This window comes from Austrofundulus limnaeus, unplaced genomic scaffold (genome assembly GCF_001266775.1).
Source record: "Austrofundulus limnaeus strain Quisiro unplaced genomic scaffold, Austrofundulus_limnaeus-1.0 Scaffold21, whole genome shotgun sequence".
In the NCBI taxonomy this organism is placed as follows: Eukaryota; Metazoa; Chordata; class Actinopteri; order Cyprinodontiformes; family Rivulidae; genus Austrofundulus; species Austrofundulus limnaeus.
In genome coordinates, this window is record NW_013952423.1 from 1,201,386 (window position 1) to 1,213,339 (window position 11,954).

An 11,954-nucleotide genomic window follows, 5' to 3' on the forward strand; every position below is an offset into this window, starting at 1 on the left:
CCTGAAACATTTCAGCACTTTCAGGACCTTGGACAGTTCCTTCAGCATTTCACACTGTCTAAAGTCCTGAAACGTTTCAGCACTTCCAGGACTTTGGACAGTTCCTTCAGACCTTCATACTTTCTAAAGTCCTGAAACATTTCAGCACTTTCAGGACCTTGGACAGTTCCTGCAGCATTCACAATGTCTAAAGTCCTGAAACATTTCATCACTTTCAGGACCTTGGACAGTTCCTTAAGTCATTCACACTGTATAAAGTCCAGAAACATTTCAGCACTTTCAGGACATTGGACAGTTCCTTCAGCATTCACAATGTCTAAAGTCCTGAAACACTTCATCACTGTCAGGACCTTGGACCGTTCCTTCAGACCTTCACATTGTCTAAAGTCCTGAAACATTTCAGCACTTTCAGGACCTTGGACAGTTCCTTCAGACCTTCACACTGTCTAAAGTCCTGAAAGATCTCAGCACTTTCAGGACGTTGGACAGTTCCTTCAGTCATTCACACTGACTAAAGTCCTGAAACATTTCAGCACTTTCAGGACCTTGGACAGTTCCTTCAGACCTTCGCATTGTCCAAGTTCCTGAAACATTTCAACACTTTCAGGACCTTGGACAGTTCCTTCAGCATTACACAATGTCTAGTCATGAAACATTTCAACACTTTCAGGACCTTGGACAGTTCCTTCAGTCCTTTACACTGTCTAAAGTCCTGAAACATTTCAACACTTTCAGGACCTTGGACAGTTCCTTCAGACATTTGCATTGTCCAAGAACCTGAAACATTTCAACAATTTCAGGACCTTGGACAGTTCCTTCAGCATTTCACAATGTCTAAAGTCCTGAAACATTTCAGCACTTTCAGGACCTTGGACAGTTCCTTCAGCATTACACAATGTCTAGTCATGAAACATTTCAACACTTTCAGGACCTTGGACAGTTCCTTCAGTCCTTTACACTGTCTAAAGTCCTGAAACATTTCAACACTTTCAGGACCTTGGACAGTTCCTTCAGCATTTCACATTGTCTAAAGTCCTGAAATGTTTCAGCACTTTCAGGACCTTGGACAGTTCCTTCGGAACTTCACACTGTCTAAAGTCTTGAAACATTTCAACACRTTCAGAACCTTGGASAATTCCTTCAGACCTTCACATTGTCCAAGGTCCTGAAACATTTCAACACTTTCAGKRTCTTGAACATTTCCTTCAGCATTTCACAATGTCTAAAATCCTGAAACATTTCAGCAYTTTCAGGACTTTGGACAGTTCCTTCAGTCATTCACAATGTCTAAAGTCCTGAAACATTTCAGCACTTTCAGGACCTCGGACAGTTCCTTCAGACCTTCGCACTCTGTAAAGTCCTGCGACACTTCAACACTTTCAGGACCTTGGAGAGTTCCTTCAGACCTTTGCATTGTCCAAAGTCCTGAAACATTTCAACACTTTCAGGACCTTGGACAGTACCTTCAGCATTTCACAATGTCTAAAGTTCTGAAACGTTTCAGCACTTTCAGGACCATGAACAGTTCCTCCAGTCATTCACACTGTCTAAAGTCCTGAAACATTTTAGCATTTTCAGGACCTTGGACAGTTCCTTCAGCATTTCACAATGTCTAAAGTTCTGAAACATTTCAATACTTTCAGGACCTTGGACAGTTCCTTCAGCATTTTACAATGTCTAAAGTCCTGAAACGTTTTAGCACTTTCAGGACTTTGGACAGTTCCTTCAACTCTTCACACTGTCCATTAGTTGTTTTTACATTTCTCTGTCTCCCGCCTCATTATGTAAATGAGGTGGGCGGACCTTCTTGAGTAAGCTCCTCATCTATTGGTCAACAGACAGGAAGGAGCAGAATCCATGCTTGTGCTGCATCAGTTTAGCTTTAAGCTTAAAGTTTAGCATAAAACAAAGACAAGGAGGAAAACAGTTATCTGTGCTTTAATGTTTTTAATTTCTTTTTCAAACAGACCAAAGCTTTAACTGTCATGATTTTAATGATTCATGAGTTAACATACAGGGTGAGTCAAAAGACACAGGACACCCTTTTATTTCATAAAGAAAAGGGAAAAGGAATATTTGAATACCCAAGCATGTAATGGATGAGGAGGCTTGTCTTTAGGATATGAAAGCTGCCATATTGGATCAAGATTTTTGAAAAGAACAGTTGCTGGGAAGTTGCTTTGTCAGCGTTTCACRGCTTTAATGTGTCCCCGTAATGTGCTCACATCAATTAGTTGCAAATGCACCAAGGTTAGGCTGCAGAAATAGTATCCAAATCATCTTTCTGGTAAAACTAAAGATTATTTCTGTGCATTAGAGATAAAGGCCTTGTGATYTACAGCAGAAAGGTAASAGCAGGAGGGTACTCCCWTTTCCTCCCACAAACCCAAAACATGCTTGTTATAAGCTAATTGGTAACTCTAAATTGGACCTATAAGGTCTCTACAGATTTGCGACCTGTCCGGGTCTCTCACACAGTGACTGCTGGACACCAAGGAGGAAGCGGGTAAAGGGACAGGATAATTGTCTTGTGTGAAACCAGTTCATCATCCAAAATAATCTGTGGGGCTACTGCTATAACACATATAGCTGCAGGGAAAAAAGAAGCCACAAAGGAAGGACAAGTTAAAAAAGTTGACTTGTGATAAGTTTTTGTAGTTTCTGATTAGGTATCTGAGAGCAGCACATTGTCTGGGGGAAGGATCAGCAGCAGGTTATCTGGGGCTCAGCGTGAGGGTTGTCTCTCTGCACACTTCCTCATTCTTTCAACTTTTGTATGCACGTAGGGGAAGATACCTTCACATGCCGTCAGATAGYTCCTACTCTGTTCTAAACTCCAAAGTTCTCACAGAGTCAGAGACAGTTTTAAGCAAATAAACAAGGTTTCTCAACAAAAACACGCAGGATACGGAATGACAAATTCAACCTCGTTCGTTATTTTTATCACCGCCACTGAAGGCAAAGCCGAAGCGGAGTGTCTGTACTGTCAGCAAAATGTGTTAACCACTTGATGGATTTCAATTAAACTCTCATCTACAACTGATTAACACTTATATAAATTCCTAAAGACGGATCAGGGCCTCGTCCTCAGTGATGAGGGCATTGCTCCGGTCAATCGTGGTGAAGAAAGAGCAGAGTCGAAAGGCTAAGTTCTTGAGTTACTGGTTTGTCTATTCTAACCCTCGCCTGTCGTTATGAAATGTGGATCATCACCGATGAAATAGAGTCAGCTGAGGTTGGTCCGTCTGATCAGGATCCCTCCGGAACGCCTCCCTTTAGATGTGTTCTGGACCCCTGGGTAGACCCAAGACTCGCTCGCCTGAGAACGCCCGGGAGACACATTCAACTAAACAACTTTAGCAAACACAAAAACGGCTTTAACTCAATTTGTTTTTCAGATATTGAGCTAAACTTTGGTGCGGTAGTAGCTGAGATCCATCCCCAAAATATACTCTGAGCACAACACACTGAGCTACATCTTTGCTTAAAATGTTGGTGTTAACTGTTACAGTCAATAACAAATAATCTCATGAACCAATGTAAAGACGTAAAGGAGACTTTCGGGAACTGGGTGACATTTTGAGTCGATCCAATTCAAGATGGCCAACACAGCTCTGAAACACAAGATGAAATGCTACAATTTCCTCAGAATTACAGATATTGATGTAAAGTTTATGCGATTGTTGCTGAGCATTCACACATATTATAGAATATTTGACCTTTAACATCTACAAAGTTTGACTTTAATAGTTTGGGCTCATTAAATTAGTGCAAACTTAACTTATAAAAATATATATAATGTATTCATGGAGTGTTGGGAATGGCAGAGGCTTAGGTTAATGAAGTTAAAGAAGTTATTACAGAAAGAAGAGGTCATGTGTGGTTAATAAAGAATAAAACAAGACCAAAACACATCTTCAAAAGACACAAAAAACTTAATTATCTGTCAGCTGTTTACTGAAATGCTCAAAGATTAAAACTAAGCTGCTGAAATAAAACCAGCTTTATTTTAATCAAGCAGAAAGCCGTGCCATGGAAGAGGAATTGTGGAGTTTATTTTCCTTTTACTGTCAATCCAACAGCTTTAAAATAAGGCCAACAGTGTATCTATCAAATGTAGGAGCCTTTTAACAAAATCAAATTTATGATTTATCTGTCAAATGTTCTTCATTAAACCTGCTCTTTTCCTTTTGCTTCAGAACAATGATGACAGTGACAGAAAAGGGGCCAAGTCTGKTAGATTGAAAACATTTTATCTAGAATTTGTTATCTGAAAAGTAAATTCGTCTTAATCTACTATTTCTGGCAGAGGACATACAGTCTCGAGAATGAAACAAGTCAACTGTCTTTTGTGGCAACTTAATAAACAAGAAATAAAGAAATAAATGTTATAGAAGACGTWTAACAGAGCTCAGGCAGCAGAAAACAAAGTGACCTAATAATTCAGTCATCAACATGAATCATTCTTCACTGTCAGAGCTGTAAAACATTTAGACATGACATGTTCTTCTGATAACATGACATGATATGGTACAAAGGTCACCACAGCCATAAAATCTTCTTTGGAATCAATAACTTGGTCATTTTTTTAATCCAAAACAGTAAACAGTTCCCAGTTAGTGCATGTGAAAATCATTAAGTCTAAGTGGGATTATTTGTAGAAGTTTCAACAAATTGCAGCCCTTTTATTCAACCCAAAGCATACACACAGCATCGTTGTTGTTGTTGTTGTTGTTGCTGTTGTTGTTGTTGTTGTTGTTATCAGTGTTGTATAAAGTAGCACAAAGTGATACTTGAGTAAAAGTATAAGTATCATACCAAAAAATTACTTTGGTAAAATTTGAAGTCTCTTTAGGAATATTACTTGAGTAAAAGTCTTAAAGTATCTGATATTTTTTGTTCTTAAGTATTAAAAGTAAAAGTATTGATTTAAAANTTTAGGAATATTACTTGAGTAAAAGTCTTAAAGTATCTGATATTTTTTGTTCTTAAGTATTAAAAGTAAAAGTATTGATTTAAAATGAGCAGTTAGATTTTGCATATTGACATTTATTAGGAGGTGACCTCCCAATAAAACTGCAGAAATGACTGTTGTATTAAAATAATTAATTGATGTTAAATTTAGGATGCACTAGTTCAGCTGTTTCAGTTTATAAACGTATATCAAGGCTGCACAAAGCTTTTCCCCAAAATAAAAATCTATCTGAGGGCTGCAGCCAAATGTAATAATATAATTCATGAAATAGAAATACTTCTTAAGAACAGTACTTTTATTTTAATGATTATGTCATGCTGGAGTGTGACATGATTTGTTTGTGTACAAACTAATACAGTCAGAATTTTCTTCTCATTAAACCACAGTTAAATTCACTCCATCTAGGAGGCACGCTTTATATAGATAGTATTTATTTTTTATAATAACAAGCTGGAATGAAAACAAGCAAAAATTAAATAAAAGTAACGACTTTCTACTTCTTGCCTTTTTTAAAAATGTAGGGAGTAAAAAGTACAGAAAATTGTGTGAAAATGTAAGAAGTAGAAGTAAAAAGTAGGCTGAAAAATAATGACTCAAGTAAAGTACAGATACCCAAAAATTCTACTTAAGTACAGTAACAAAGTATTTGTACTTTTTTTTGTCAATTAAAGTGTATTTTCTGTGACTAATATTGTTAATACACAATGTGATATCTTAAAAACAAAATGCCACATTGTGTTATCAAAAAGAATGTCATACTTGCAATCCTAACGTGTCATGGCTAATCAGAGTTCAAAATGTTCTGTGTTGGTAACTGAACTATAAGTTCACTTTATCTGTAACTAATATTCCAGAAAATCCACCACACATTTAAAGCTCCTCAGTATCTTCTCTGCTTCTTTATAATGCAGTGATTTCATCCTCCAGCTGACCAATCTTTGTGAGGTAACGCCTACCTCCGCATTGATTGGCTGCTCCCCTGCTTATTTTAATGCACACCATCTGAGATTTCAACCTGGACACCATAGCCACCAGAGAAAGGTGCGTTTTGATAYACTTTTTGAAATATTTAATAATTTAATTAGATTTATTTATGTACCCTCCAGCTTCATTCATATAGTAATTATTCTGTAATTATTTAACATTTTGTGTTGTTTTCCAAATTATTCTGGTTTGTTTTGCTAACKCTGATCATCATGCGTGTGAAACAAGTGTCTCACTTTTCCTTCTTTCCCTGCATTTYGTCATAAATGGAGTTTAAAATAAGTCTCTTGTCCATTTTAAAACRTTTTTAACTCTATAGGTCGATCGTGTTGTCACTAAGTTCAAGCTGGATCATTATAATGACACAAAAAGTAATCGTTAGTGGTTACTATTGTTGTTGTTGTCCTGCAGTTCATAAGTTTCAGTCCAGTTTGTCAGGTTTATTTGCAATGAAACTTGTGACAGATAATATAGATGGAAAATAACATGATTTGAATAATTCTGACTAGGAGTACAACAAAATCAGCTCCAACTTAAAACATAAATATAACTTGTTAGAAACCTTGTTTGGAAATGCAACCTAAAAAGTAACCCAAAAGTAATATTTGTCAATAAAAGWGTAAAACAGGAACCTAACAAAACAGGAGAAATAATTAGCAAGGTCACACTCCATGCAGTGTTGCACAATTCGGACACAGCAGTCTGGGAAGAAAATGGCAGTCACTGATGAGCATACTGTATGTCAAAATCCCCACATTGTTTAATCTGAAATCATTGAAGATAAGATAGATTGAACCTTTTTGTTTTGAGATTGTTTCTGTCCTTTAATTCCCAGATCTAACCATGGACCTTGTGCTGAACGTGGCTGATCACTACGTCCTCACTCCGTACGTGTACCCAGCCTCGTGGCCCGAGGATGGGGCCCTGCGGCAGATCATCAGCATCCTGTTGCTGACAAACCTCGGGGAGGCCGTCTTCTACCTGGGCCTAGGAACCATCAATTACTACTTCATATATGACCACGATCTCATGAAACATCCACACTTCTTGGAGGTAAAAAAAACCTGTTTCTCATGTCGTATTAGAGCGATTCTTTGAACTGTTACAGCCTGCAAACGGTTGGACTCATTGGTTGTCTGTGACTGAGGATGGGGTTGGCCATATTTAGCCATCAGGTTCCCTTTGTGACTTTGTCCCCCACCCACCCATCCCACCGCCCCACCCCTTCGTGGAGTTACACGGGGTTCTATCTTAAGTCCCCAGCTTTTCTCTTTTTACCTGCTTCCTTTGGGTTCAACAGTCAGGAAGCATGGGATCTTTTTTCATTGTTATGCTGACGATAGTCAAATATACAGTAGATGCCACTGAAAAAGAAAGATTCCCTCTCAGTTAGTCCTGTTGTTTATTGAAGAAATCAAAGCCTGAAAAAAGTGATCAGGTTGCTCCTGTGGACCATCCCCTGTTGATCTAAGCCCCCTGATACTGCAGATAGTTTGTAAACTTGGGTTTTAAAATAGACTTTAAYTTTAAATTAGCAGTTAGCATTTAGGTTTAAGGCTTTTCTGATCAAATATGTTTTTGTGTTCCTATCTGTTTACCTCATACTTGTCGTGCACAGTTCATTTGTGCAGGGAATTTTAACTACATTGTCAAGGCCAGGKGTTTCAAATCTTGTGTTCCACAGAATCAAGTACGCAGAGAAATCAAATATRCGATTATGACCGGTATTCCTGGGACATGCATTCTGTTTGTGRCCGTGTTTTTCGCACAAGTTCGAGGATACAGCAAACTGTACGACAGCGTTGATGACTCCCCATTGGGTAAATCCTACTCAGGCTGTCTGATTTATTTTATTTTTCATCCCAGGTACTGAACTGACCTCCTTTCTTTCAGGATGGTCGGGGTTTTTCCTGAGTTTGATCTCCTTTTTGTTTTTCTCTGAGATGGTAAACTACTGGGTTCACCGCTTCCTGCACCATAAGCTCCTTTACAAGGTGTGTTTACTCCTCTGATAGTTGCGTTTAGGCGCAGAGTCTTAAAACAACTGGGCATTTTTTACGTCACTGCTTTATGTCAAGTGAGTAAAACCCAAACCGGATTGGTAAAAGAGCTAAACCAAATAGTATTTCAGTGTTGAAGAGTAGTTTGTGGCCTAAATATTTTAGATGAGATTTATAATGTTTGCACTGTAACTGTAGACAAAATCTAWTAAAAATGATCTGTTTTACCTGCCCACTAGACTCCTGACAGCTCAGCTCTAACCTCAAACAGTTATAAGGTTTCTGTGATCAAGTAAAAYTAGATAATAATGAAAGTAAATTGTAATAAAGCTGAAATAAAATCATGTTCTTGTCCCCGACAGTCGATTCACAAACTGCACCACGTCTGGAAGATCGCCACTCCCTTCTCCGGTCACGCCATGCACCCGGTGGAGGCCTTTCTGCAGGCCCTCCAGTACCACATCTACCCCTTCCTCTTCCCCCTCCACAAGGGTCTCTACTTGGCTCTGTACGTGTTCGTCAACATCTGGGCCATCTTCGTCCACGACGGCGACTTTCGCGTTCCCAGCGCCCTGTCGAGCGTCATCAACGGCGCGGCCCACCACACCGACCACCACCTATTCTTCAACGTCAACTACGGCCAKTACTTCACTCTGTGGGACCGGCTGGGCGGCACCTACAGGCACCCGTCGGCTCTGATGGGGAAAGGCCCCCTCGACCTGATCCGGAAACTTCAGGCAGAAGGAAAGCTGGGTAACGATACGGTGAAGGTGAACGGACTCGCTCAGAGAGGAGCCTCGTSTAAGCAGGAGTAGAGTTGAGTTTAGTTACATGAATGACTTGGCCAAATCATCTTGAGTTTTTAAACTCAGAATACTGCAAACTGGAAAATCTGACAAAATAAGTTTTGGTCGTAGATCCAACAAGTGGAGCTTCCTGATGGAAATCCTAATCAAACATTTGAACTGCTAGCTTGTTGTTTTACAAATCTTTTTATGATGTGTAAAAATTCATGCAAATATTGTAAATTAATTGTCTGACAAAATGGACAAATTAAAAGAATGTACAAAACAGCCGCTGGTTCATGTCTGACCTCAGAGTGGAATAAGAYATTTCACAGATAATGAACTTTCTGAGACCACCTTTTCTTTGGGTCCAAGCTGTGCTAACCCTATTTATGGTTCATGGTTTCATCYTGGGACACTGTCTTCATGGTCCACTGTCAACACACTTTTCATTCACAGAAGGAACTTCTTTTCATCTTAAAGCCTGAAGCGAGCTGAAACCCACCCACTGAGCCTGTATACRTCCCCACAGCAGGAGGACCCCCGCCTGCTGATGAAGACTATGCTACACATCTCTGTTGCTTTCACTTTGTTCTATCCAGCTACAACATGGTGCAGCTCTTCTGCTGCGTTACATAAAACCAAGTCAATCAGGAGCAAATTKAAACTTTATTTCTAATAATTCATTCATTATTTTTTTAATGTGCAACAAGGCACAAAAACCTGAGCGCACAGCTGGCTTTGTAGACAAACAGACCAACCAAAGCAAAATAAAAATATAAAAAAGAAGCAGAGATAGCATCTTGATGTTAGCAGGGCATCCTGTATGGCAAGCCATTTTAACATAAATTGGTTTTGTCTGAGGATTCTAGATACTAAAAAGGGTGTTTGAACATAATTACGTTTGAGATATCTTAAATTGCAATTACAAACGTTTGACCCTTCAAATGACGAATGCAGACATGTAATTTTAGATATGTTGAATCACATTTCTGCTGGTACCAAAGAGTCTAAAGATCCATCTGTCCATCATCATCCGGGTCACAGAGGCAGCAGCTTGATCAGGGGATCCACAGACACCTCTTCCAGCTCTTCTGGGAGGACAGTCAACTCCTCCCACCTGGAACAAGCAATGGGACCACATCATCTGCAAATAGCAGAGACAGAATCCTGAGTCCAGACTGTAAAGATCCCACTTTGTGTTTAAACAAAACACTGGTTCATTTCTTTCAGTTGGAATAACCTGTCTGRTTCAGAATATTCAAATGCTGGACAGGAAATGGATGAAAATCGTCAGTTTAAGAGTCTTCACAGAGAGGCTGCAGGTGACATCGCTTCCTTTTTATAGCTCAGCTGCTGAGTCAGCTGAATCTGTTTGTGTGACAGCTGGGTGTCCATTCCTGGTCCTGGAGGACCACCATCCTGCATGTTTCAGGGGTTTCTCTGCTCCAACACACCTGGTTTGGATGCACAGGTGATTAACAGGCTTCTGCAGAACTTGAAGAGGTGMTTCTGTCATTGAATCAGGTGTGTTGGAGCAGAGACACAAAGAACATACAGGATAATGGACAACCCTGCTGARTATTTTTTATAAACCATTTGGACCTGAATTTTTTTAGTTTTATGAATGCACAGCTCAGAACAATTTACAGTCACCAGCTGCTACCTTTGACATATTGCCAACTTGATAAAAAAAAAAAAGTTGGAATAAAATAATTGAGCAGAAAATGATAACGGGTAAACACTGCCCTCTGGTGTTCATGTGCTGTAAGTTCACACTACTGTGGTAAAAATTATTTTATTTCTGCTACACTATATTCTAAAAAAAACTATTGTAGCCTATTCGTTTTGACAAACAAAATGTGTGTACTAAGAATGCCAGACAATGACTTAAAAACTAAATACATTTAAGTCAGTTACAATTTATTTTATTTTTATTTTGTCTGTGTTAAAAAGAGCAAAAAATGACTGGAAAGGCGCTCAAGTCCTTTTAAGTATATTGATATTACTTCAGATTCTGTGCAAACATTTTTAATTAAAACCTGTTTTATCCAAATTCCCAAGAATCTGAACTTTTTGTGTCAGAAAATTCACCACATAAAAGCAGCATCTTCTCAGCTTCTTTGTAACGCCATGATCAGATCCTGCAGCTGGCCAATCAGAAATCAAAACACATGTACCGTGTTGAGAATCTCAGCGCTGATTGGATCCTATTTTTCATGACGTAACAATGAACTTGGCGTTGATTGGTCGCTGGCCTGCCTTTAGTTTAGCGCACGCCTCCCTGCGATTCAACCAGGATATTACTAGSAACCAGAGAGGTATGTTTCTCCAATATTTTTGAAATAATTGTCCTAAAAACTTAATGTCAACGTTATAAAATTACTTCAGATTATTTATTTAAACAGTTTAGACAATTATGTAGCCTCCAGGGTCGGTTATTGTAATTATTATTTAATCTTTCGTGCTGTTTTCTCTTATAACTATTGACAATTCTGGTTTGTTTTGCTAACTTTTATCATTAGCTACACGTGAAAGTAKCTTACTTTTCCTGCATTTCTTCGTAAACCGATTAAAATAAGCTTCTTGTTTACKTTCTATCATGTTTAAAACTATTAAGTTCATCGTGGTGTCATTGAGTTCGAGCTGGTTAATTAAAACGACAAACAACAAATCATAACCGGTTTCTGTGAAATTTAATTTGTTCTTAAGCGCCTGAAGGTAGATGGGTTTGTGCCAATCATTGTTATTGTCTTCATAAGGTTCATTTCTGTTTGTCAGACTTTCATTTTAATTGTGACACTTCTAATGATTAATGAGGTTGTTTGCATAGGTGCGAAATGACATAACTTTAAATTATTTTAATTACTTTTGCAGATTTAATACAACTAAAATTTGTTTAACGCTATAACATTTTAATTAAGGAGTACAACAAAACCAGCACCAACGTAACATGAAAAAAAAAACTTTAGAATCCCTGTAATTCTCAAATAATAATCTTAAATACAGTATAATAATCTTATTATAAATAATAATCTTGCATTTGCTGTTTTTGATAAACTGTGTAATTTTGCTTATGTAAAAGTAAAATTGGAAATTAATTTGTTATATAATCTTAAATCTTAATTATAAAAGTTTTTCTTGATGAGCTTTATTCTGTCCTTTTATTTCCAGATCTAACCATGGACCTTGTGCTGAACGTGGCTGACC

The 11,954-nt window shown here is 38.3% G+C and overlaps 2 protein-coding genes across 2 annotated transcripts in view; both read left to right on the forward strand.

Annotated features, from left to right (window-relative positions):
* LOC106514612 (lathosterol oxidase-like) overlaps positions 1–9,146 on the forward strand; it is a 13,652-nt gene extending 4,506 nt beyond the window's left edge. Inside the window, exons 4-7 of the mRNA XM_014003968.1 lie at positions 6,795–7,012; positions 7,644–7,779; positions 7,853–7,953; positions 8,322–9,146. Coding sequence (XP_013859422.1) covers positions 6,803–7,012; positions 7,644–7,779; positions 7,853–7,953; positions 8,322–8,774 — 900 coding nt within the window. The 5' untranslated portion in view covers positions 6,795–6,802 and the 3' untranslated portion in view covers positions 8,775–9,146. The remainder of the gene's footprint in view (positions 1–6,794; positions 7,013–7,643; positions 7,780–7,852; positions 7,954–8,321) is intronic.
* LOC106514613 (lathosterol oxidase) overlaps positions 6,976–11,954 on the forward strand; it is a gene marked incomplete at its 5' end in the record, with an annotated part of 7,646 nt that continues 2,667 nt past the window's right edge. The window contains 1 exon segment of the mRNA XM_014003969.1: positions 6,976–7,012. Within this exon segment, the coding sequence (XP_013859423.1) occupies positions 6,989–7,012 (24 nt within the window).